The 27,791-nt window shown below is 34.3% G+C and overlaps 1 protein-coding gene across 1 annotated transcript in view; it reads right to left on the reverse strand.

Moving 5' to 3' along the window:
• Positions 1-27,791, reverse strand: part of LOC149789190 (glutamine--tRNA ligase-like) — a 143,189-nt gene that overhangs the window by 16,926 nt on the left and 98,472 nt on the right. The window contains exons 19-22 of the mRNA XM_089975334.1: positions 26,747-26,839; positions 26,246-26,373; positions 24,686-24,752; positions 23,449-23,574 (exon numbers count right to left, since the gene is read on the reverse strand). Coding sequence (XP_089831460.1) covers positions 23,449-23,574; positions 24,686-24,752; positions 26,246-26,373; positions 26,747-26,839 — 414 coding nt within the window. The remainder of the gene's footprint in view (positions 1-23,448; positions 23,575-24,685; positions 24,753-26,245; positions 26,374-26,746; positions 26,840-27,791) is intronic.

Genomic DNA, 27,791 nt, shown 5'->3' on the forward strand with positions numbered 1-27,791 from the left:
ATCTAGGCAGCTTGGCCTCAAGCTTCTGCATACCTTTGTTTACATACAGATGTTATCTAGGCAGCTGGATCTCAAGCTTTTGCATACTTTGTTTACATATACATGTTATCTAGGCAGCTTGGCCTCAAGCTTCTGCATACCTCTGTTTACATACAAATGTTATCTAGGCAGCTGGATCTCAAGCTTTTGCATACCTTGTTCTTCATATACATTTTATCTAGGCAGCTTGGCCTCAAGCTTCTGCATACCTTTGTTTACATACAAATGTTATCTAGGCAGCTGGATCTCAAGCTTTTGCATACCTTGTTCTTCCTATACATGTTATCTAGGCAGCTTGGCCTCAAGCTTCTGCATACCTTTGTTTACATACAAATGTTATCCAGGCAGCCGGATCTCAAGCTTTTGCATACCTTATTCTACATATACATGTTATCTAGGCAGCTGGATCTCAAGCTTTTGCATAACTTGTTTTACATATATGTGTTATCTAGGCAGCTGGGTCTTTAGTACTCAAACTTCACTAGCTATAAAAGAAATTTAACTTCTTATATATACTGATCTGTATATCTGTATTAGTTAAAACTTCTGGTACATGATTTTATTTAAGTTTTCTAATTTTTTTTATGGTTGTAAATTACAAAGAATATATTTAGTTAGATTTTGCCTATGTGACCTGAGTCTGTTAAGAGCTTAAAATTACATAGGATCTATAACTAGATTCTGATGTATGTGTTGACAATTAACAATATTCTTGATAATGAGACTTAATGATGTCTTTGGGTTAAGTTCTCAGTGGCTGATGGGGTTTGGGTATTTCTAGAAGAATTCATTAACTTCCCAATGGTTGGGCTAGGTCACAAGAAAAGGCAATTACGAGGCAAAATTAGTAGTAAGATCTGTCACATGGGGTACACCGGTATTGTGGAATACAGTCACAATCAAAGGTGTATATAAGGAGAGAACCGAGCAATCAGTTTCATTCCAAGTTTGGAATCATCCTCATTCTTGTGTTCCTGTTGTAAGTCTGCAGACATGTTTTATGTTGTACTTAGATATTATCTGAGAGAAAAAGCATTTGTTTGGACTGTTCAGTAGAAATAGAAAGTGCTATTATATGAACTTTAATATTATTCTGGAACTGTTGTGAATTATTCAAAGAAATACTGGATGAAGCATTCTTGTGCCATGATTACTGATTGACCAATACATTTCTGGTTATGAAATTTATATGAAACCTTTCATTGAACTTTCATAGAACTTTATCAGAAACTATTTTGGAGTTCACTTCATAATACTATAAATTCCTTCCATTTTCAATTTTTCAATTAAAGCTTTGATAATTAAACTGATTTTTAAGTTTAGCAAATCTTGTAGGATTTTGCTTCTTTCTTTTATTTAGTTTGTGACCATAGTCATAACTATATATATATATATATATATATATATATATATATATATATATATATATATATATATATATATATATATATATACACACACACACTTTTTTCCCTCTCCCTTTGTTGTGTCCCCCACACTTTTTTCCCTCTCCCTTTGTTGTGTCCCCCAGCAAGTATCCAGTCCTAAGTATTACTTCCTCAGTGGCACTAACAATATTAATTGCACTGACATTTCCCTGACATTTTCTTTACATGTTTTTTTCTTTAAAAAAGTCATTAAGGTATGTTTCAACATTGATCTACTGACTGCTGTTTTTCTATGATGTTGACCATTACAAAAATGGTTGAATTCTGTACCTTTACAATGTAGGGTTGCATGCATACCAGTGAATACTGCCAGCCCACCTCCTGACATTCACGTTAAAGATAACTTATCTACCCTGTCTCAATAAATCATGGACTGATCATTCTTGCATCCTTATCATCATGTACAAGAACAGATGCAGGTACAGTTATTTTTCCCCCATGTTTTGAGAAAAGAGATATAATTATTTTATTATATAAGAATTCCAAAGTGCTATAGTTACATATACATTGATTATCTTGTAAAGGAAAAGAAAACTGCTTCTAATAAAAAACAGATTATGTCTCAGGTTAGTTCTCCCAAATATTATGTCAATTTGTATAGAGTTATATGAAATAGAAATGTGTCTGTTGATACATTTCATCAATCCCTTTGGACTAAACTTTTAGCCAGCTCAGAATATTTTTTTCATGTGTTCTCATACTGTAATGGAAACCAGGATCTGTTGACATGTTCCTGAACTTTTAACTTCCACTGAGGCTTGAAGAAGGTTTTGGACTCTAATTCAGACTACAGTGTAACCTATTTTCTCCAGACTACAATGTAACCTATTTTCTCCAGACTAGAGTAGTATATTTCTCCAGACTACAGTGTAAACTTTTTCCTCCACAACAGAGTGTAACCTATTTTCTCCAGACTATAGTGTAACCTATTTGCTCCAATGGGCTTATTAGTACCATTCAAAATACAACCATGTCACATTACATAACCAATGTTTTCTTTATCAGTCATGTTGTACTATGTTGTTGCAGAGATTAAGACTTATTTAGCAAGGGTACTGTCCATACTTATTTATATAAGGGTGTTCAATGCAACAAACAAGTAAGAAATATAAATCTATATTTCATACAGTGGAACCAGTCCTGAGAGACAATTCGTTCTGCCCCACCCCCAAAAATCATAGTCTCTCATGGCTGGTCATATTACTATACAGTACTGGTAATCAATACATCTGTGCACTAATAATCTGGTCTCTCAAGACAGGTGGTCTCTCTAAACAGGTTATGTTGCTTATAATTTTATACCAATTATTTTTTCATCACAAACATATGTCTACATAGGAAACTTTTTTTAAGAAATAAAATGTTTACCTACTATCAACTGACTTACTCCTAGTAAAGGAATATTCCAAAGAATTACAAATTTGTTGCAAAGAACAAAGTAGAAAGGAAATAGTCATGTCTCTAACAGGGATAGTCATGTCTGTAACAGGAATAGTCATGTCTGTAACAGGGATAGTTAAGTCTTTACAGGGACAGTCATGTCTTTACAGGGATAGTTATATCTGTCACTGGTAGAATTTGTATCTATTACTGACATAGTCATGTCTGTAACAGGGAAAGTTACGTATGTTACAGGGATAGTTATCTCTGTTACAGGTAAAATTGCTCTCAGAGTCGGAAGATGAATACTTCATCAAAAAGATCAATATATATTTGTTCCCATCAGTTTTCTATTGAAATCTAAATATTATGTAGTAATGAGGATTCAGTGTACTTCAGAATTACATTTTTACATGAGGAGATTTTGGAAGTTATTGGAAGTTGGGTTTCTTCCTTAATGTTTTCAAAATGAGGCCCAGGGTCCATGGAGTTGGGAATATTTACGCATAAGGTCAAATTTGGAATTTTCAATTTCTGTACATAATATTACCACACAAATATTTACAAAAAGCAGATTATTGACATTTAAACAATTCAACTGTCCTGAATCACACTAACAGATGAATTGTGTGAAGAAGTGATATGTCAATTTCTTGTGGTAAAAGAAAACAAAATATTCTGATTATATAAAAAACACATCTAAGACCCATCTACAAATTAACTGGTTGGTCCCCAAACAACCATGAAGCAAAGTTCCCTTCAGCCTGAATCGATTTCAGGACAATCCCCCACCCCAAATGTTGACTTCTGTGTCAACTTTCCCTTCAAATACATGGAGAGTTAGAAGCAGAAGTTTTATACACTGAAATCAATCTTGGTGCCAAATTGGTAAATATAAATGCCAGAAACTGAATTGCTGCTTCAGCCAAAAGTTCACTCATGGTTCTTGAAAAATACAAGTGAAGATTTGACTTTAGAATCCAGGTTCACTACTACTAACATTAATAATGTTTAATATAAGAAAAATTTACTTTTACTATGAAAACTGTTGCAGATTTTCTATCTCAACCTAACTTAAAAAGATTGTTATTTTATGTCATATAAGAAATATGGTTACGCAAAATATAACAAGTTTTAATGTTTTTATCAAAGTTTATAATATTACTTCATTGGGATTTTAATCATCTAAGATGAAAATATGCAGTTCAAAAGAAGTTAAAGGTACATTTTTAACAATATAAATTTCAAACTTTCTACACGCAGATATTCTTAAGTTTGCTTATTTCATCTTATTTTGGCTTAAGAGACAAGCTATTTGACCCAAATATTCAACTCCTGCTCATACGCTGCTTTCTTTGTTTCTTTAAATCACATGCTAACCTCATTTACAGTAATATTTCTCCTTTAGTCAGCATAGCAAAGGATGTTTTTTGGGGTGGGATGGGGTGGGGTTGTTAAAAAAAGCTCTGATAGGAAATATTTTACACTCAAATTGGACAATATGGAGTTCTGACCACTGGAAATGAGGTCAAATTTAGACCCCAAAAACTGGCCCAGAAAAGGAACATGGGTATCAAAAGATAAGGGTGAAGCACAAACAAATGACAGTGCTGTTCTTTATCCACTAGCTTTGTTTGTCTGTGCCCAATGTGTTTTTCTTTCTTCCTGAGACTGTCTTTTGCAATGGTCACCTCCACCTAGAAAACCACTGTACATTCTTTCATACAAAGTGGAGCCAACAAATGCAAACAGCAGAGGACAGCTCCGGTGGCCTAGTGGTTAGAGCATACGCCTTAGGTTTGAACCCTGGCTGAGACATACCAAAGATTTACAAAAATGGTACAACAAAAATGGTACTAACAGCTGCCTCAATATGCACTTAACATTAAGAGGTTAGTGTTAGGATTGGTCAGCCTGGTGTCAGAATAATGTGACTGGGTGGGACATCATGCAACATGTCTGCAGCATGATGCCCTAGTGCTAGACATCACTATAAACTGCCACACTGCACACATTGCAGTGATATGACTGAAAAATTGTTAAAGCTACATTAAAAAAATGCAAATCAGAAACACATACACACACAAACAGCAGAGACCCATATATGCCAATGCAGATTTGGGTCAAAACACTTTTAGTTTTAGAAATAATCATTAAAATATACAACACAGACCCTGATCTACCCACACATTATGTGATCGCAGATCAGATCATGTGTATATCCTAATTATTAGAACATAGAATCTGATCTACCTGTGCATTATGTGAAGGTAGATCTGGGTCTATGCTCTTTCTGGTAGGACTAATCAGTAGATATGATGGTAGATCTTGATTCATGATGTTAGGAATAATCAGTAGAACAACCATAGACCCTGATCTACTGGTGCATTATGTAATGGTACATCTGGGTCTATGTTGCTTGTTAGGGCTAATAAGTAGAAAAAGAAACATAGATTCTGATCTGCCAGTGTTATGTGATGGCAGATCATGATCTGTGTAATTTGCAGTTGGATCTGGATTATTCTGTAGTGTATATGGTATCTCAAACTTCAGCTATTACTAAAATACACAAGTAATATGACTGTTGTGGAGTTTACAAAATAAATAGTCTAAATGACTACATTAATCCTAAGGATGCAATTACTATTTGGTGAGATAATAAGTTTTTAATTATTATGCACCAGTTGTCCTGCAATAGACAACAGTGTCATGTAACCATAAAATGACATGAATTATTCAACAATGAGGCATGAAGTATTTCATCTCCTAGTGGTTAATGGGAGAAATTGTAAATGTAATTGATTTGAACAAGCCTATCTATACTCATACTAATCTAGTATGAAGTCATTCTTCTGGTGGTTTTTTATTTACAGTTTTCAATTTAATTCAAGTGGAATTATTACATTCTTTAAAAAAAATGTTCTATATTAAAATTATAGACTGCTATTTAATCTCCAAAATAAATTTTAAAATAAGCAAAGATTATCTTTCATAGTGTTTATATGGCCACCATAATTCCATCCACCTTGACACACTGATACTTCATTTATCAAAAGGATTTTGGCCAATATAGAATTATCATTATTCCATATTCAATAAATAATGATATGAAACCTTTTTAATGACAGAATAATTGTTAAGACAAATTATGCAAACAGCAAATGATTATTAATCTCTAGAAATCTGTCATGCCAATATGAGGTTACATTAAACTGACACCTTCTGTTAAAAACCTGAGTTATGATTTCCGCTTGTGTTAATGGTTTAACAACTTTGTAAACAGAATGTTTGACAAACCATTGCATAAAGCGATAGAATGATTAACACCACAACAACTGCAATATAATACAAGAGTCCCTCAAAGGGACTGACGCTCTTTGATAAGAAAAGATTTCCAATGAATTCAAGACGAGAACATTTCTTCTTTTCAAATGCTGAGTACTGAAATCATCTCTGATATTCTTGAGCAAAAAGATTTTCAGGTAGGTTATCTTGGTGGTCATATCTGATGTTAGATCAGTAACATTTTCAGTTAGGTTAAACTAGACATCACTAAATGACTTCTGGTGAAAATATAGTGCCAATATGACCATCCATTCAGAAGCAGCAGTAATAAAAGAATTTCAAAATGGCTTTCATGGCAGTCATATTTGATACAAGATTTACACCATTTGCATTTGACACCAGCCAGATATCATAAGAAGTCTTCCATATGGTGAAGTAACCATCAATTCTAGAGGAGTACCAATCACAAGATTTTCAAGATGACCATCATAGTGGGTACAGGTGCAAGGCATTACTGGTTTACAATGGTATTTTTTTTTTGTGGTACATACTACAGTATATTTTCACTGTACCAGTACTTTGGTAGTTGCCAAGACTAAGGAATGTATAGAAATTCCCAAGCAAATTTGTAATGATTTTAATAATATCAAAATGCATGTTTTCCTTTTTCATGACAAAATAATTCAATTAAAAAAAAACAATTGCATTTGTCTCAAATTAATTGTGACTATTACAAATATAATTAAATTTACAATTATTTAATGACATGTTTGATATGTATCGCATATGCCAATGTGGTGGCCGTATGCAATGTTGTTAAAGATATTGGGCCAAAACAAATTAAAAAACAAACAAAATGTTATTTATTAGTTATTTACATGCATGTGTTAAGTACATGCATTCCTTTGTAAGACTGAGAATCATCAAAACATTTTCAGAAGAGCACTTGTTTTCTGTTTGAACTTTGTAAGTAATTTCTCAAGTCCACTAAATGTATCTCATTTGTTGAGTAATTGTTTTATGTTCAATGGCCCTCTCTGAGAAATATCTTGCCTGGTTGTTGGCATCCCACTCAACATTTCCATACTAAACATTACAACTATGATGCAAGTAAATTGTATGTTTCCGTGTCAAACACTTCCTATTTTGATTAACAAAACGCTCATGTCAACACAATGTCTTTCACAGTTTGTCAGCTATAGCATTAGCTTAATCATCCCACTTTACCTAGTTTTCAGATTACAACTTACACAATAATTAACATACATATAGCAAATTCATCTGCTGTATGTGTGATATACTAACCAATTAACTTAGCCTTAAAAATGACAACTTCATGTCTGCATTATGTGATTTACAAGTCTTTAACAAAATTACCAACATCAAATGTAAAATTGTCTTGAACAGAATTACCATCAAATGTAAAATTGTCTTGAACAGAATTACCATCAAATGTAAAATTGTCTTGAACAGAATTACCACTATCAAATGTAAAACTGTCTTGAACAGAATTACCACTATCAAATGTAAAATTGTCTTCAACAGAATTACCACTATCAAATGTAAAATTGTCTTCAACAGAATTACCATCAAATGTAAAATTGTCTTCAACAGAACTACCACTATCAAATGTAAAATTGTCTTCAACAGAATTACCACTATCAAATGTAAAATTGTCTTCAACAGAATTACCACTATCAAATGTAAAATTGTCTTCAACAGAATTACCATCAAATGTAAAATTGTCTTCAACAGAATTACCACTATCAAATGTAAAATTGCCTTCCACAGAATTATCATCAAATGTAAAATTGACTTCAACAGAATTACCACTATCAAATGTAAAATTGTCTTCAACAGAATTACCACAATTATATATAAAAGTATCTTCAACAGAATTACCACCACTATATGTAAAATTGTCTTCAACATTATCACTATCAAATTTAAACTTTTTTATTAACACTATCACATGTAAAATTGTTTTCAACAAAATTACCAGTCAATGTAACTTGTCTTCAACAGAACGACCACTATCAAATTTAAACTTGTCTATCAACACTATCACATGTAAAATTGTCTTTAACAAAATTACCAGTCAATGTAACTTGTCTTCAACTGAACAACCACTATCAAAATTTAAACTTGTCTATCAACCCTATCACATGTAAAATTGTCATCAAAAGAATTAGCACTATCACATGTAAAATTGTCATCAAAAGAATTACCACTATCACATGTAAAATTGTCCAGAAACATTGAATGTTAAATAAAGGGATTTCTTACAAAGATATAAAAAAAATCCAATATCAAACAAAAAAAATGGAATTTAAAAATTTAAATATTACTTAACTGGGTGAAAACTGCAGTGGGCGAGCCCACTGTGTTAATTTGCACAGGTACAATCAGGACATGGAACAACCCAATATAGGTACATCAAAGAGTTGTTAAATGCATGTGGAGAACAAACTTGTATATTTTATTGCTGTGAATGAAAATGTTTATGCCATATATATTATAGATCTTACTGCATACATGAAACAAAAAGGAATGATCATTTAAATAGTGAGAATCGTGTTCAAGTGTGATCCATTTCTGAAGCCAATTTAGGAAACAATTAGCTATCAGCAAAAACCAACAAAAATAAGTTTCGGAAATCCTGGTCAATGGAGTTTTACTTTGCGAAGCATGCCAGCAAAAAAACTTTAAAAATAAGAGGGGAGGCAATCAGTTTTTGTATATACTGCAAATATATCAACATATGTCAACTTGATTCTGACCATGATTCACTCAGAGAATCCAACAAAGAAGTTTGAACACCAGTGAGTGTAGTAATGAACACTGACATCTGCATTACCTTCAAACCCCCTACTGAATTTATATTTTAATTGCAGCAATTGCAACATTGTGTGACAAATAATATTAAAAAAGGGGAAATATTGGGCATATGGAAATTAGTTTCCGAGTTTGTGGAATTTCAGTCAGGACTAGTGATTTTTTTAAAAATCACCAGTACTGGGCCTGTGTCGATAAAAAAATTTCTTGTATTTTTTAAAAATATTTTTACCTTTTATTTAAAAAGTTTATGTGCCAACTTTTTCAAAGTTGTACTCTCAGGGGTTCAAAATATTCTTGCCCAACTCTAAATGGGGAATGCTGATCCAAGGCTGAGCGGTGTTCCTCTTTAATGAAAAGGGTTTTCTACTGAGAATATGGCTGATGTTGTTCACTAAGTACATAATTTATACTGGAAGTTTATTTTCCATTTGTTTTGATCAAGCTCATACAAGCACTCTGTTTGCTCTCTTCAATGTTAATAAACACTTACCAGTAAATGGACCTCAATTTGTAAATACTTACAACAAGTGTTAGAAAGATCAAGGAATGAATTATGATAAAAGATCATTTTACACGCTGAATTAATGTCATTAATATTGTCAACAAACCAAGCAGTGTGTTATGTTTCACATAGAACAGCCCCTGTTTGTAAAGTTAATATTAAAATCATTTTACCAAACCTTATAAACAAGGATCAGATTGGTTTTATTAAAGACAGATATATTGGAGAAAAGAGAACCTTGCATGATTTAATGTTTTATACCTGAAAAAAAGAAAAAAAAAATCCAGACTTCCTTGTTCCTACATTAAGAATGTCCTATTTTCTTGTCAATTTTGGAGATTCTATTAGGGCTGTTCCAGTAAAACATATATCCCTCCCCCCATCGCACTTCAAAAAAACTTCTGTAGGAGGTTGTGTTTCAAACTATTTTGATTCTGACGGTGGAAGGTTGGTTAGGAAAATCACTTCTGTTGTGGGTTGTTTTAACAAAATGAGAAATCGCTGGTGGGGTTGTCAGAAAAAAAAAAACATGAATATATATTTAAAATCGCATCTAACCCCCTCCTAGCGGTCTAACATGAATAAAACAATGGGTCAGAAAATGATGCCAGTACAGGTGAGTGCACGTAATTTGTACAAATTTGTGTACTTTTAAAGCAGTGATATGCGTTCAGCAAATTATGTCAACATCGCGGTTATAAAAAATGTGCTTTGTGCAGTATGCAATTTTTATCAAACTTTTAACTGTAAAAGTGCATTTCACGACGTAATTCACACTGCCGCAGCTATCTCACAGCAATTGATGCAACATCCAGATACTTCGGTTCAACATGAATGGCTGTTAAACTAAATTTGATTGGTTCATTTGGCCCTGGAGAAAGCATTTTATGGTAGTTTTAGTCTTACTTTCATTATGGAAGTTTTACAAATGCGTGTTTCAAATAAGGGCCACATAGGAAACCAAAATGGCTGAATCGCAACATGGTTTTTCTTGAGACGTTTTCAGTCAGCAAATACTGGCTGGTGATAGCTAAGATGACAATGAATTTCATGTATATCGGTCTGTTGGACATTGGGAAAATGTCACAGGAAATACCAGTGTGTGATTTTGAGCCCAAAATTGATATTGAGTGTGAGTCCGATGTACATGTTGGAGGGACAATATGCCAGTTATATTTATTCAAGATACCCATGTCTAAACAAGCAGACTATGGGAATGTTGGACTTAAAGCCCTAATACAGCATTATGGAAGAGAAAAATCTGGCATAAGAGGCAGCAAAGTGCTGATTCAAGGAAGTGAATCTTTGGCAGAGTTTGTGTTAGTGAAAACTGACAGAGGTCTCGGAAACGTTTATAATCACGCATATTTGGACGCCAATTTTTTTTATTTAGGTAGGCAGTAAAATTCAAAGACTTGCCAGTCCTGCTTCAGTCACCTGCATAGTCCGAAAATGTGTTGATCAGTTAGCTGTGCTGATATTTACAATGACAGAATTTAGTGGCTGAAAGCCCCCCTCCAAGTCGTCACCATTATAAGAGAACATTAAAAGAACATGCTGCAATAGCTGAGCGGCAAATCAAAGGCTGTGACTGGCAGCTGGGTGGGAATATCTACTGATATTTACAGTACTTGAATTCAGAGGCAGAAAGACCCAGAGATGTATATGTGGTCATTTATAACAGTACATCAAATAAACAACTTTAGCCTTCATTATTGTGTTCATTTCCTAGTGTAACAGAATAAGCAGTGCACATGACCTCGGAATGACAAATTGAGACTTAGACTTGAATGAGTATTTTGGGGTTCAACGGTCAACTGATGAAGATTGTAATGAGATTCAGGAGAGTGCTAAAGTTGCTAGAACTGATAGTTTGGAACGGACAGTAGCCAAGTGTAAGAAGTGTGTGATGCCTAGCTTAGTGCTTTGAATAAGACCTTCCTTGGATCGAAAAAATTAAGATTCACTCTGATGGACAAACAAGAGCTATATCAGTGTAATAAAGAACATAGAAATTAAACTATGGCAACCAATAGTTCTTATAATTTGCATAGTTTTCTGGGAGGGGACTGCAACTTTTGCTGGTAGGACTCATATTTTTACCAAAATGGGAGCCATGGACTCTTAGTTTTAAAATCCTAACGAGACATCTGGTTCAAAACTTTTATTTCTGGAACAGAGATATCCAAGAGAGAATACCCATGGGGCCATACCTGGGAGATGTTGAAAACTGCACAACCATAAAGAACAGTGACTTGTTCAAGCTAGTTATGCATATGCATTTCAGACAGCAGGCAATGAAAGGAGTTCACAGCACAGAATAATATTCATACAAAGAGGAGGAGGATCATATTAAATTCAGAAACAATTAACATATCAATGCTCATAGGGAACATCAGAGAATCCCCATACAACATAATTAAGTGTGTGTAGATCTCTAGTTGGCAGAACCACTATGGCAACAAAAGAATAAAGAGACAAACTTTTATATCATGCAGATGTATGACCAAATGAAGTACATGCTCTCTATGTGCAAAAATTAAATGACATTAAACATAAGAGACTGACTGGTCTGTGTAAACTCAAAGCAAGATGGATAAAATTTGTCCTGTTTGTGTTCAGTTCTTCCTATGTATATTTTGATCATGGTGGTATTTTCTGCAGACCTTTTGGCACTTGGTTCCATGCCATCATTTGGTATTTGTATCACAAATTGGAGAACTAAAAAAGTCTGTTATCTAGTACACTACATTTTTAAGCAGTGTCATTAACTAATGATGAAATTAATGAAAAAATACTTGATGTCATTCTGATATATGGATCCTTTACTACACTTCTAATCTGTTCATCCTGATTCTTTTTTTTTTTACCATCTTGTTTAGTCTTACTGGTACCAGTGCTTTTAATAAAATTGTAACTTTTATTTTCTTGGAATCTAAATATTTGTAATGATGTGTTATTGTCAAAAGGTAAAATGTGCTTAGTGTTGTAAAATCTAAAACTATTAATTAGCAAGGGACTAAAGTAAAAAGTGGGCAGAAATTATTGCCATATTAGTGTTTTAGAAACAACAGAATAGTTGTACAAGATGTATTTTGCAAAGTTGTTGAACTAGCACTTGTATTGCCACCACATATTCTACTTAAATAATATCATTATTTCTCTATATTCGTATCAATATTTTCCCAGTAGTAGTAATTTTCTGATCTGATGTTGTTCATTTCTTGCACAATTTTTATACATCAAGAATTCTCACAGTATCATTAAAAAAAACAAAGTAATCTGCACCAAACTGAGTTGTTTGAGAAGAAAAATAATTTTTTTAACCCAAAAATCACTGAAGCTATGAGTTCTTGCATTAAGATCTCACAATAAATAACATTTGAAGTAGCCACGATAGTAGTTTAGGATGCAACTGTACTAATTTCACCTTTGGTATATCCAGATCTTGAATGTGATGGAGAAACATAGCTCCAAAATAAACACATCAATTTTAGAACCTGTTCAATGACTATGAATAAGTATCTGAGTCCAACTGAATTGCTAGAAATTTTTTAATTCTTTTGACAACATCGTAATTAGTTGTCAAATATGGAGTAAGCCTATGGTCTTTCTGCCATCCCAACCAAGAGCCCACCACAACCACGTGACCATGCCCAATGACATCACAGTAATAATCACTATACAACTAGAGATGATGTCTCTTCGAGAATTTTGATTTCAGTAGAGCCTTAACAGAGTGGAACAGTAAGAAAGATATTTCTGTGTAAGGGAGATATTTAACAATGGCAATTCATCCTGCCACCACTTCCTCATTGGAAATCACCCACACACAAAACTTAGAGTAAATCCTGAAATCCTGGCAGCATCCATGCAGGGGAGATAACTTGACTATTCGATTTTACTGGTCTCTGGTTATCCCATGGTATTTCTGTTACTTGAACATTATCTTACAGTGTGTTCAGTCAGCATGGTCGAAAAAGGCTTACAACCATTGGGAGTTGTTAAAGGACTCACATTACTACAGATGTGAAAGAACGAGAACTATACTAAAAATCAGTGAAGATAAAATAGAGTATATATATATGAGTTTGACTGTCCCTGATTGGTTGATAATGAAAGTAAGATTTAGGTTTAAAAAAATCTTTTGAGAGCTTGTCCTATTTGTAACTGAAAAAAGTGAGGGACATTGTTTTATTAACATAATTTCTGTCCCTTTACAAACCTGAGTTTGGACGACTCATTACTGAAATCAGCAGCTGACTCTTTGATGCAGTATTGAAAGCACACATTTCAAATTTGTATAGATCCAGAAAATGGTGCGGCTGTTATGGTTTTCTTTTCACAAAAGCTATCATAGATGTGTCTATACTGATACAAATTTGATCATAAGCACTCGAAATTTTAAGTTATTGACTTTTAATATCATGGTGTTTGCACAGGTTTACAGCGGGAACTGAATTAGTACCGAGAGTCCTGAACTCTTCAAGTTTTGTGCAGAAATATGGAATCCAAGCAGAATACATCCAGAAATGTAGAGGTTTTCAATCTTGGATTTAGTCTCCCCATTGCATTTCACACTGATATGCATATTCACAGAACATTTGTATAGTAGTAGGAAAAGTGAGAAATTTAGACACATATCATAAACAAGACAAACAGTATGTGGGGAGACAAGATCATAAGAACAGGCTGGAATGGAGAAGTGTAATAAAAACAATAATGAGCAGAAGTGTGCCTCTTTTTTTTAATGTGTGCAACATTATTTTCTCAGCTTCAGTAAGAAATTTTATCAAAAGGAAGACAATAAAGGGTGTACAGTTAACTAAACCAATATGAATTTAGCTGCTTAAAAGATGTATCAAATCGATTTTAACTGTCTGGTCTGTTTCTGTCCATTCTGGTGATATGACCACTAAATCAGTATGGTTGGAAAAATATGTGGCAAAATTTAAAAATTGAAAAATCTTTTTTGGCAGATTATGATTATACACTACTTCTGCCTGAGAGATGTGAATAATTTTATTTCTTGGTTTGTTGATTGTGGTTGTTGCTCAATTCAAATGCATCATTGAAAAACATTGATGCATTCTCATACTTTGTTACAAATATTTATTACAGATGCATATCTCCAGATATTGGTGAATATAGCTTGAATAAGTTAAAACAGTTCTAGCTGGATGAATGAACATTGTTAGAGAAAAAAAAAGTGAGCTGAAATTTAAACTTTTTGGTAGTGTGTGATGCAGGATTGCTTGACTTTTCCATCTCATATGCTCACCATGAAAAATCCATTTGTACCAACTGATGATGACTTTGAGGTAACTGTCAGAAAGGCATAACTGACGATATTCAAAGGTCTACAAAAATTACTCAAGTCAAAAGTTATGAACTCATACAGCTGTGGCAAAAATGACTAGTACCTTTGCTGCTGTTGCCACAGTTGATTAGTTGGTTGATTTAGTTTGAATTGTTCTTTTTTATTTTTTAACAATATATTAGGTGGAGGAAGAACCCCAAAAGACCACCAACCTAAATTGGTTGATCTGTGATGCAAACTCACTCTGTGAGATGTGCAAGTGATGTAAAAGCAACCACCTTAGTACACTTGGGCACATGGAGCCTCTGTTGATTTGACGTTTATCTCCAACAGCCGAAGTCATTTAGACATGAGATCTCGGGTTTCGGTAGATCATTATGGCCTTTACACCATTTTCAGATGAAGAGAATCTATATATGGCAGCCAGTTTTACTGCTTAAGAAAATCCAAGTCCTTTTGAGACACCAAACAACACTTATGTAGAACCACTGACCTTCCACAAGTAACTGGCAACATTCTCACTTTTACAATGGAGGCAAGTAATCACATGACAAGCATTTTGTACCACTGCCATGGAAGCCCCTCAGATCTTTATCACAAGACAAGCATCTTATACCACAAGACAAGCATCTTATACCACTCTGCCATGAAAGCCCCTCAGGCCATAGGTATAAGTCTCATATGAAAGACTAGAAGTGGGAGATAGAACCCGTGACAACTGGATTGAAAGTGCAGAATGTTACTGCTAGGCCATCAGTGATGATGATGCCGCTGTTGACAATAGAGTTAACTGCAATGACATTGATTTTATGAGTACTCTGGGAAAAATGATTCCTTGACTTTCATCCATTTTTTAAAATTTAACTTATGATATAAAAATGTTTGACTTGCTATATTTGTTTTATAACTTTATATTAGACTTTCAACAAGGCAAAAAATAAGACATTGGTAACTGAATAAGATGTTCTTACAAGAAATGATAATAGTGTAAAAGTAGACAGAAATAATGCAACATCACTTCCACAGGCATCAATGTTTTTTTCTTCTGACAAATCATATATATTAAGTTTACCAAAACATTTATTGAAAAAACCAAAAAAAACCCCAAGGAATCATAGAATCTGACCACACATGTAAAGCAATACAAGATTTAACTATTATTCTAATCAAAAGCAGCATGCCTGAGAGCAAAGAAAAATAGCAAGACATAGTGATCACTTAAGTAAACACACCGTTTAGTAAGGATACAAATTCATGATTTCTGTGTTAGAATAGAAATATCTATCATAAAATCTGTATTCATGGATGTTAAATTAGTAGGTATTAAGGGGCTGATCAATGACATATACAAATAATAAGCCACCATGAAAATTTGTGATTTCACAGTATCAGAGACATACCTGCTGACAGACAAACAAACAAAAGGACAAAAGATTGATTATAAAGAATGAATACAAATAAAAATATGGAGTAGATTATATGATCTAAAAGAATTCAGTAGATTACCTCCAGCCAGCTGTCATTTAAATTGCTTCTGTCCCCAACCCAATATTAAAATTGCTTCTACCACCCACTAACCCATAGCCAGAAATTATGTTAAAAAAATATGCTTCTGTAGGGGGCAGTGTTTTTCGATTAAAACACATCTGACGGTGGATCATAATTTTTTTAAACTGCTTCTGTTGTGGGTTGGTTGAATTTGAAAGTGCCTTCCCCCCGGGGGGTATATGTTTTACTGGAACAGCCCTTATAAACTGGATATCAGCTTGTTATAATAATATAAAATCATGTATTACAGTAAATAGCTACATCTCTTTTTACATGCAAAAAGCAAAGAGACCCCTTATCTCAATATATACTATCCCTGTGCAAAGATACTGGCACTCGTGGTAAGAGGCAGTCCAACTATTAAAGGAATACAAATTAATAACAGAGAAAATGTAGCTGATAGCATTTTTTTTTAACTCTGGATGGGAATAGTAAATCCTTCAAGTCTGTTTCTGATCTTTTATTTTATTACTCTAAATTTTCCAGACTTAATGTCAATGTTGATAAAACTAAGGTTATCTTGTTTGGCAGAAAAGTTGGAACTGATGATAATGCCCGAAAAAATTTTAATAATTTGAGAAGACAGCAAGTTTACATTAGTAGGTATAAAGATTTCAACTTGACTTGAAAAAATAGAAATAAATTGTGAAAATAAAAATAAAGATATAAAAAAATTATTAGATCAGCAGTCAAATGATCTCTTACACCATTTTGTAGAATTAAAGTTGCAAAATGTTTAGCATTATTTTGAATAAGCCATCTACTTCTCTCCTTGCCATAGCCATCAAAGAAAATTCTAATCGAACTTAACAAAATATTTTATAAATTTATGGGAACAATTCAGTTGATAAGATCAGAAGTAGTTATTAATAATTACAATTTGGGAGGCTTGAGAAATGTATTTGCACTTGTCAAAGCATTCAAGATCACATGGATTAAATGACTTACAACTTTATGTACAAAATGAAGCACATTTAAGAAGCATCTTGTCAAAATTTCACTAATGTCCACTTGCTAGGGGTACACTCAGAAGAAAAAAATTACTTTATACATGGATCAATTTCTGAAAGTACTTTTTTCAGTTGATAAACCTGCTGATTCTATAAGATATTCCTATATGGCACAATTACAATGGATGGTAAATCTGATTTTATTCAGGCTTCTTTCCATAAGAACTGATTGGAGTGTGAATTATAAGGATTGACAATTTGGTGGATGGTGGTTTAATATAAGTCAGTTTCAGCTTGTATTCTCATTCAAATTCAAGTATATGAAGGGTAATAAGAGACAAAAATCAGACTAACAAAAAACTCATGGATCTGTGTCAGTTCAAGACTACTTTACACTGTAGCAGAAAAAGATGGCTGCAAAAGTATTTACAAGATAATGATCAAAAATGAAAAATTCTTGCCTCAAGAGGGAAGTGGTGCAAAGAATTTGGTCAAAATAGAAGATGACTGGCAAAAAAAGTTCTCTCCTCATTCAGATTAACAAGGTGACCACAAATAAGGTGGTTTCTGATTAAATTTTTGCACATAATCATTGCTTCAAATACATTTTTATTTAAAACTGGTATAATAAGCAATAATAATAATGTACTATTCTGAGTCCATATGCCATTTTCTTTGATAACGTAACATAGTTCTGAGATTTGAGCCAGACATTTTAACACTTTTTAGTACTTGCCTCACTGGGCAAGCAACATATTTTAGTACTTGTTTGACTTGGCAAATAACATTTGTTGGTACTTGCTTGACTGGGCTAGTAACATATTTCAGCTTTCATACAGAATTATGAATGATAAATTCAAAGACTTTTCCCAAACTTTCAAAGACCAGTACTTGTTCGACTGGGCATGTAACATATTTTAGTACTTGTTTGACTGGGCAAGTAACATTTTTTAGTACTTACTTGACTGGGCAAGTAACATATTTTAGCACTTGTTACACTGGGCAAGTAACATATTTTAGTACTTCATTGATTGGGCAAGTAACATATTTTACTACTTGCTTGATTGAGGAAGTAAATTTTTTTAGTACTTGCCAGACTATCTGAGTGGATTTATATAGATTTTTCAAAATCCTGATTCTAACAGACTGTTTGTTCCACAATGTAAGAAAATTTCAAATCAACCTACATGTTACCATAGTTCAAGATAAGCCCACAACTGTTCAATGATGATAAGAGGCACTACACAGTATCATGATGGGAAAATGAAAATGACAGGCATGAAGTAGTGTCAATTAATTAAGGTACACCGCTCCCTCGATAACTCGCTTATAACGCGGTGTCCGTCTTGGCTCCATGATAACTCGCGATCCCGCTTATAATGCGGTGTCTGTCTTGGCTCCCAATTTTTTCCAGAGAAAATGTATTTAAAATATCTTTAAAATATGCTGAACATGAAAAAATTACGATAAGAATTGATAAATTAAACTTTGATACATTGCTCGTTTTATCATCGAAAATGGTGAAAAATGTCCATAAAAATATAATCAATATTTTGAAATTTGCAAGTTCTAAAGAAGAATTAATTTCAGAGATCTCGAAAACGCTTAATTACGCGTATTTGGATGCCAATTTTTGATCTGGGACGCAAAAAATCACTGAGGCGAGAGTCCTCCGTACGTGTGTAATAGGTGCGCATGAAAATTCAAAGATTTGCCGGTCCTGTTTCAGCCACCTGCTTTGTGGGAGAATGTGTTGATCAGTTAACTGTGCTGATATTTACAATGACAGAATTCAGTGACTGAAAGACTCTTTGATGTACTGTTGCCATTTTATAAGAGTACATTAGAAAAAAAAAAAGAAAATGATGCAACAGCTAGGCGGCTAGTTCAAAGGCTTTGATTAGTGGCCGAGTGAGAAAATGTACTGATATTTAGTGATTGACTTCAGAGGCAGAAAGACCCAGTTTTAAAATCCTAGCAAGACCTCTGTTTAAAGATATCACATATTATGTAAGTTTTTATGATAAATAGTTGTCAGTATACTGTAAATAAACAGTCTGGTGAAATAGCGATCAATGAAAACTTCTGGTAAATGCTAACAGGTGGCAACAGAGAATGAAATAAACACCAATTAAACGTCTTCCTGTGTGAAAGTCACGTTCTAATCCTTGAATTCCGTTTCAGTGTAAATATTATAATCACAACATACACCGCTCCCTCGATAACTCGCGCCCGGATAACTCGCGATCCTGCTTATAACGCGGTATCTGTCTTGGCTCCCGATTTTTTCCAGAGAAAATGTATTTAAAATATCTTTAAAATATGCTGAACATGAAAAAATTACGATAAGAATTGATAAATTAAACCTTGATACATTGCTCGTTTTATCATCGAAAATGGTGATTAATACCCGTAAAAATATAATCAATATTTTGAAATTTGCAAGTTCCAAAGAAGAATTAATTTTAGAGGTCTCGAAAACGCTTAATTACGCGTATTTGGACGCCAATTTTTGATCTGGGACGCAGAAAATCACTGAGGCGGGAGGGGCCCCGAGTGGCTGAGTGGTCTAAAGCGCTCTCCGTTACGGATCACTGCCATCTCACCTCTGTCTGCATGGGTTCGAGTCTCGGATTCGGCCAATGTGGATATGTGAGAAAGCTTGCCAGTAGCTTCTCGAGGGTCGGTGGTTCTTTCCGGGGATTTCCCGGGTTCTTCCTCCACCATTAATACTGGCCGCCATGTATAGCCTATCGTGTGCTGAAAAATGGCGTTAAACCCTACAACAACAACAACAACAACAACTGAGGCGGGAGTCCTCCGTACGCATGTAATAGGTGAGCGGGAAAATTCAAAGATTTGCCGGTCCTGTTTCAGCCACCTGCTTTGTGGGAGAATGTGTTGATCAGTTAACTGTGCTGATATTTACAATGACAGAATTCAGTGACTGAAAGACTCTTTGATGTACTGTTGCTATTTTATAAGAGTACATTAGAAGAAAAAGAAAAGAACATGATGCAACAGCTAGGTGGCTAGTTCAAAGGCTTTGACTAGCGGCCGAGTGAGAAAATATTATGTAAGTTTTTATGATAAATAGTTGTCAGTATACTGTAAATAAACAGTCTGGTGAAATAGCGATCAATGAAAACTTCTGGTAAATGCTAACAGGTGGCAACAGAGAATGAAATAAACACCAATTGAATGTCTTCCTGTGTGAAAGTCACGTTCTAATCCTTTAATTCCGTTTCAGTGTAAACATAATCACAACATATTCTTTTCATTGAAAACATGAAAAGAATCAATCGACCATCACATCGAAACCCGTGAGTACTTCTGTGAGAACCTAATTACATGTACATGCTGGCTTTGTTTTGATCAACAACTTGGGGAAGTGTTTGTTGCATTAAAAAAAAATCGATTACAAGAGATCTCGGGTGCTGGATTAAGGGTCTTGGAGCTGCCTTTGACGTAAAGCAAAACAGTAACAGAGACAACGATGATGATAGTGACTTCGAATGTTTCAGTGAAACTGATGTCGTTAATGCCGAGGCTGTTTGGGAGAAATTCGTACAGACTCATGGTCCTGAGATGGGCGTTTCTCTTGATGATATGGAGGAGTGGATTTGTGCTGACAATGATTGCCCCACAGCCGAATACATGTCAGATGAAACTATAATTATTTCTATAGCGAACAAATTTGCAGCAGAAGACGATTCTAACTGGAGTAACACAAGTGTTGAAAGTGATGCAGACGCAGATGTTGCACCCCCCACCCCTCTGCACAGGAAGCAATCAAATATTTTGATATTGCCATAAGGTGGCTGGAGACCCAAAATGTTGACTACGTAAAGCTCATGCAGTTGAGAAATCTGATGGAATTTTGCTCGGCGGCAGAGAAACCAAGGAGTAACACACACACAAAAAATAACTGATTTTTTTCAAAAAGTGAATTGATATTTGTCAAGCGTGGCACAAACGGCAAGTATTAACTTGTTCTAATTTACGTTGTTTTAAATTTGTAGACCAATTAAATACGTCTGTACTGATTAACCCTTGTTTTTGTTTTTTTTCCATTTTACTTCTATCACATTCAAAAATATTTATCTATCTATCGTTCAATCGACACTGTTTCTCGAAAAGAGTCGATCTTTTGTATATAAAAAAACGTCTAATTTGGATCAAACAATAAAACTAGAATGTATCCAATTCAACATAAAAATTAGTGACGTAGTACACAATATGTGAAGTGGTACACATGTTCAGCGAACGGAAACCACGTGGAATAATGTTTTTGATGATCGCCTCAATATACTGTAATTTATCCTGAAATTAATGTTGTCCTATGAGAAAATAATAAAGTACACCGTTATGAAGAGATATTTATTAATAGTTAATCTCAGAAAGATTATAAAGTGAGTATTCAACAGTATAATCTGCCTACCCCCGCCCCCTTATTTTTTCGTTATGTCGTCAATCACTTTATTGGTTTTGGGCTTATTTTATAGGTCCCTCGATAACTCGCGCCTCACTTATAGTGCGGTCGATGTTTCTGGACCCCGATGTGCGCGAGTTATCGAGGGAGTGGTGTATATTCTAGAACTGAATATTTGTGGGGGAAAAATCATCCTGCCATCTGAAAAAAAGGGGTGAATATAGGAGAGAATAAAGAAATAAAGGTAGGCTTGAAAATATGATGCCTGATTTTGGAAAATTGGCTTTAACTTTAGGTGTGAATTTTGAGAAATCAGCATAATCCTGCAGTTTTGCAGTCTAGAACAGACCCTGTTGAAAATCAAACAATGAGCAAATCAGGTACAATGGAATCTATTCTATAAAATTTATTGAGTTTTTTTCATGCCATTAGTTAGTCCAACATAACCCCCCAAATGATGACCAATTCTTTGTCCCATGCTCAATCTTAGTTTTCTGCAATCTGAAATTTGAGATATTGCTGTTAATAATCTGTTCCTCCCTCAGTAAATGAAGCACCATTATTCCTGCACCTAACTGGAAACCAAACTTTTGACATTAATGCAAATGACAAAGAAGGGTCAAAGAATAAAGAGGTACTGGCACATGCTTATTTAGGTAATAGACTGCCACATGCTTACTCATATGGTAGTTCTGACACATGCTTACTCAAGTGGCAGTACTGACACATGCTTACTCAGGTGGTAGTACTGACATAATTTCAAAGTACAAACAAAAATCCTTGGAATGAAACTAGTTCAAACAATTACAGCTTTCAAAATTACCATACTTTCTTCAATCTTAGAAGCAAAATGGCAAAAGTACACTGAAAAGCTAGCCATGATTGTGCCTATGACCTCCTAGCATAGTGGAAGGAGAAGAATTCTAAGCTAAATCTTCTCCAGTTTCCTTTAACAATTTTCATTTTCAATGTTATGCTGACACCTGATAAACTATGATAAGCTCTATAAAATCGATGATGGGTTTGCCAGCCTTTTTACAAGCAAGGCACTGTGTGCAATTTTTCTAAAATGTATTGAGATGACCTCATGCTGTTACTCAGTGACTACCTGATGTAACACTGTTCTGAAATTAACCTACCAGTATATGTGGCACGCATATATGTGTCAACAGAGAAATCGGATTAGTACATTTTCAATCCAGAGTAGCAATTAGTTTTAGAGAAATTAAGTCTTGCTAGTGCATTGATAAGCTGCTAATATGGTACCAAGTGAAAACTATCATAGTAATATTCAACTTAAGTCATATGTCGCTGATGTCCGTAAAGTGTATGGGTAAAATTTAACAAATTTTAAACTTTCTGTTTCTAAACAAGGTACTTGTATAATTTTGCAACAGATATAAGTATTCTTCAACATCAATAACAATGAGACTTATCACCAACTTTCTTGTCCAACAATATCATATCGTGTTTTTAATGGAGTTGTTTCCCTTCTTAAAAGACTTGTATATGTTTAGAGTTTTTTGTAAACATGACAGCCCGACACTGATCCGTGATTCTCTTCAAGTGAATAACTGCTGTTAACATCAGATTTAGTCCAAGAGGCTGCAAACATGTAGATTGTCAATTAGAGAGATAGCAGTTTATCAAACTGAGCTTTTCCTTAGTGAATGCAGACATAATGAAAGATAACATTAAGGTCTGACCTTATCAGGTGTTGTGTCAGGATCCACACTGAAGAAGCCAAGTCTCTCAAACTGGAACTTGTCCAAAGCCTTGGCAGACATCACAGACACATCCACCAAGGCATTCAGTATTAAAGTGAGGGAATTCTGTACAGACATAAAAGTTTAAAAAAAGAAATTATTATTCAGGAACATCTTTGCAAATAAAGCATATGTTCTGCACTCATTTCTTGGCCCGTAAACTATTCATTATGGTTTCAACAATTTGAAAAAGGGATGCCTAATATTTTCTGAACTTTGCATTGCCTCACATAGGTAAATGGGCCTTTGGCCAATCACATGGGATCAGTGTTCTTCTGATCAGTGGAGATCCCAAAAGTATTTCCTAGCTTTATTATTTGAGAAAGGTTTAGCTGTATAATGAAAAAATATTCTAAGTTTTAAAGCTTAAATGTATTCATGATCAAGCAATAATCCTAGAAATTCAAAATGCATTTTTTTTATATCTTTCTACCGTAAAGGAATCTTTAGACTGTCTCTAAAACTGCAAACATCTGTGCAATCTTTTCTAGATGCATATATTTTGTCCTCGTAAGTTACAATTAAAGGTATCACCATGAATGTATTTGGGTTTCACAGCACATCAGCTAAGTTATGGGTGAATTTGTGATTGTTAAAATTAAAGTTCCTAAAATGTTAACATAAAGAATTTCACACAAAAATTAGGAAGATAAACTTTTTCAGACATAAACATAAAGTACTGCAAGATAAAAGATAAAATGTAAATATAAAGAACTGCATTTTGAAATAGCAGATGTCCTAATAGCCTTGAAAAGTATGCATTTTCACTACTGACTGACTGAGCCATACAGATTCTGTTATTAAAACATTTCAAATAAAGGCACTTAAGATTCCAGTCAAATTAAAGAGAAATGGGTTTCAAATTCTCTCTCCCCAGTCATAAATGTATGATGGTAATCTTGAACCTCCTCATCCTCTGAAGCATTACAAGTACTGCTATAAATGACAGATGGTCTCCAAAATGGGCAGTCTTGAAAGTCAGTTTTTACTGCATATCATTACATTTGTGATCATTTGTCATGAGAGTTGTGCATCTCACTGAACAATTCTCATTGCTTTGCTCACCATGTCTTGCAAGAAAGTGAAATCATTAAACAATTTTCATAAATTCTATGTGAAATATGCACCCATGTATTATCTTCTCTGCCCGAAATGGCATAGAAGTCAAAGTACATACCCTGTTGATATCACTCAGAAATCCACCTGATACCTCACTGGGATCCTCTGGATTTTTGTGGAAAAATCTGTCGAAAAATTAATGAGTTGATTTATAAGACGTTTTTCTTCAAACAGTTAATGTAATCAATTCATCTGAAATGTGTATTCCAATAATATTTTAATCCTGCTGATCAGATGAAAGCTATAAAAATGTTTATGGAATTATTTTGTATTAGCTACAAATAAGATTAAGTTGTTAAAATGCCAAAACATAAAGGTCATGTTCCCATCACATTTACACATAATGCAACTTTAAAACAGCACAATGCCCAATGAGAATTTCCTCACCTTAAGAGAGAGAGTGTAAAAAGTTTCAGGATTACACTTACATTTTTTTGTCTAAACCTTAAATGATCTTTAAAAACATATCAGTGTTCAAATAAAGATAAGTGATTAAAGATAATGATATAATGGCAATGTTTGAACTGTACAATGAAGATAGACTGCACAATGATACAGATGTAAGCAGGAAGAATTGGTTTTCTTTTTAGAAATATTAAAAAGTTAAATAGAGAAAACAAGCAAACATAACAAAGCTTTTTACTTCAACAGCAAAATATGTAACCTACAGCTTGGTTGATCACTGCAAAATGTTTTGTGTACAGGACCTAACTTCAACTGCTACATGTTTTAGTATGTAAATGTGTTACAATTAATGTTTTTCTTGATTAATGTGAAAGAATGCTCAAGTGACAATGGAAATCAGTCAGCTCTTGTCAGTTTGTATGCTTTTAGATTGTAGCAAAAGTCATGTAATCAATGATGGTCATCATGTGATGAATGATGATAGTCATGTGATAGAAATTCTGTTCCAAAGCAATCATATGCATATCATACACACCCAGTAAAAGAGAAACAAGAATACTGCAGGACTGAACAAGTCCTTCAAGTGGTGCTAAGTAATGAGTGATTAATGTTAGAGTTACTGACGTTTCACTGTGTATAAAGAAAGATTTAAATAAAAATAAATAGACATATGGGATATTATATGATTAAAACTGAGATCTACTTAAAATATGAAAAATGTGACAAGTACTGATGAGAGTTCATGTTACTGTGACCTTAGAAATTCATGGTCAACGTATTTTTAGTCTTCCAAATAAAGCACTGAATTATACTGAGTTATCATTAGAACAATTATTTTCCAAATGATGTTTTCGTCTTTCATAAATGCAAAAGTTTTAGTTTGATTAGTGAATCAAAAGGTCAACAGAACATGACCTCATACCAGAGTCTGTCAGACCTCCATTAAGCTGGAGATCTAAATTGTAGTCATAAAATAATGGGAAGTCATGTTAAAACAAAACACACACAAAAATTGGGTGTATGAAAATGTAAATTCAAGTCTGTTGTTGAAATGATGCACAAAACCATTTCAATCAGAATATTACTCTCTGACCAACTGAGACTGGAAAGCCAGACTTTTTAATCCTTGTCATATAATGCCACAACATCCTCACAACAACACATGTTTACTGGATGGCACAAACAGTTTTTAGAAACAGAGCCTGGTACTCACAATCTGTCATATAGTCTAACTTCACATTCTATAGGTTTAGACACCCAATGAACGAAGGCCTTGGGTTTTTCTGCTACTGCTGTACTTTTACAAGTCACAAGCAACTCAGTGACATTTCCATAGGAATCCTGTAAATAACCATAAATAATTACACTGAACTGTAACTATACCTATCAGCAAGAAAAAAGACCTTCAACTAGTTAGTCATAACTCTGATAATAGCACTAAACTATTAAGCACAAATTGGAAGAAAAATCAAATGGTGAATGTTTCTTATCATTTAACAGACAAGGCATTTAGCTGATTATACTGGTAATTCATCCATTATTCTCAAAAATGTACCAGATATTTACTCATTGGTTTTAATCAGTCTATTACTTACAACTTTAAAATAAAGTTTTAAAAAATGAAAAAAAGTATTTATTGCACCTTGCATTAATTATGTGATAAATGTAGCCATATATGCAGACAAATCTCTGACAACTGTATCAAGTGACTTACCTTAATGACTTTGTCCACAAATATCACAAAGCCAGCATGTCTAAGACCCACTGGCTGATCACAAGCTAATCTCTTGTATGATTTGTCAACACTCTGGAAAAGCAAATTTTTAGTAAATTGTGTTTCTCCGAGAATACTTACCCGATCACATTAACGTTAGGGATATAAGCCTGCTACTTCTCGAATCCAGCCCTACTAAAAGACGAAAATTCATCTTTTCTGTCTATCTCATATAGACCAAAGGGCAATAACTCTTGCCCCTTACCTCCCCTTGCCACCGCCAGGTGTCACTAGTTTTTTAAGCTGAGCGATATATATTATACGAGGATGCTCGCATAGCGGGGTGGTTGGGAGGGTTTTTAAGTAATGTGATCGGGTAAGTATTCTCGGAGAAACACAATTTACTAAAAATTTGCTTTCTCCTTCAAATACGTTCCCCGATCACATTAACGTTAGGAGAATAAGTAATAGGAGGAGGAAATGCTGAGCATCCTACCTCCACCCCGGGTACCTTCTAGGGAATGATGGCTGGATTCCCCATTTGAACGATAACCCGTTCTCCTAATTTCATCAGCAACACAGCCTAGGGTCCCGTGATATGTGACCCCTATATATGGTTAAAAAGATAGTTATTGAAATCTTCTTACCTAATCCAGCGAAGCTGATAGGCTGTACTGATTGTTTTAAATGGGTCTGGTGGTCATCTGGGCTGCCGACACCGGACCTACCAGATTCAAGGTTTGCCTCTGCGAAGCCAAATCTCTGAGATAAAAACTGGAGAAGGTTGACTCTGCATGCCAGCCAACAGCTTCTATTATATCTCGGATCGAAACATTGCGTTTGAATGCCAGGCTCGCCGAGATTGCTCTAATCTCATGAGCCGTAATCTTCATGAGGCGACTCCGATCTTGTGAGACCTCAGAGTACGCTGAGCGTATAACCCACTTCAACCATGAAGCAAGGGCTTGAGGGGTGATATCCCGTTTACCAGCTTTGACCAGAACAAAGAGGCGCTTACGTGTGTCCCGACACGCCTCTGTGCGTT

This window comes from Sinohyriopsis cumingii, chromosome 11 (assembly GCF_028554795.1).
Source record: "Sinohyriopsis cumingii isolate HCF-2022 chromosome 11, ASM2855479v2, whole genome shotgun sequence".
NCBI classification, from domain to species: Eukaryota; Metazoa; Mollusca; class Bivalvia; order Unionida; family Unionidae; genus Sinohyriopsis; species Sinohyriopsis cumingii.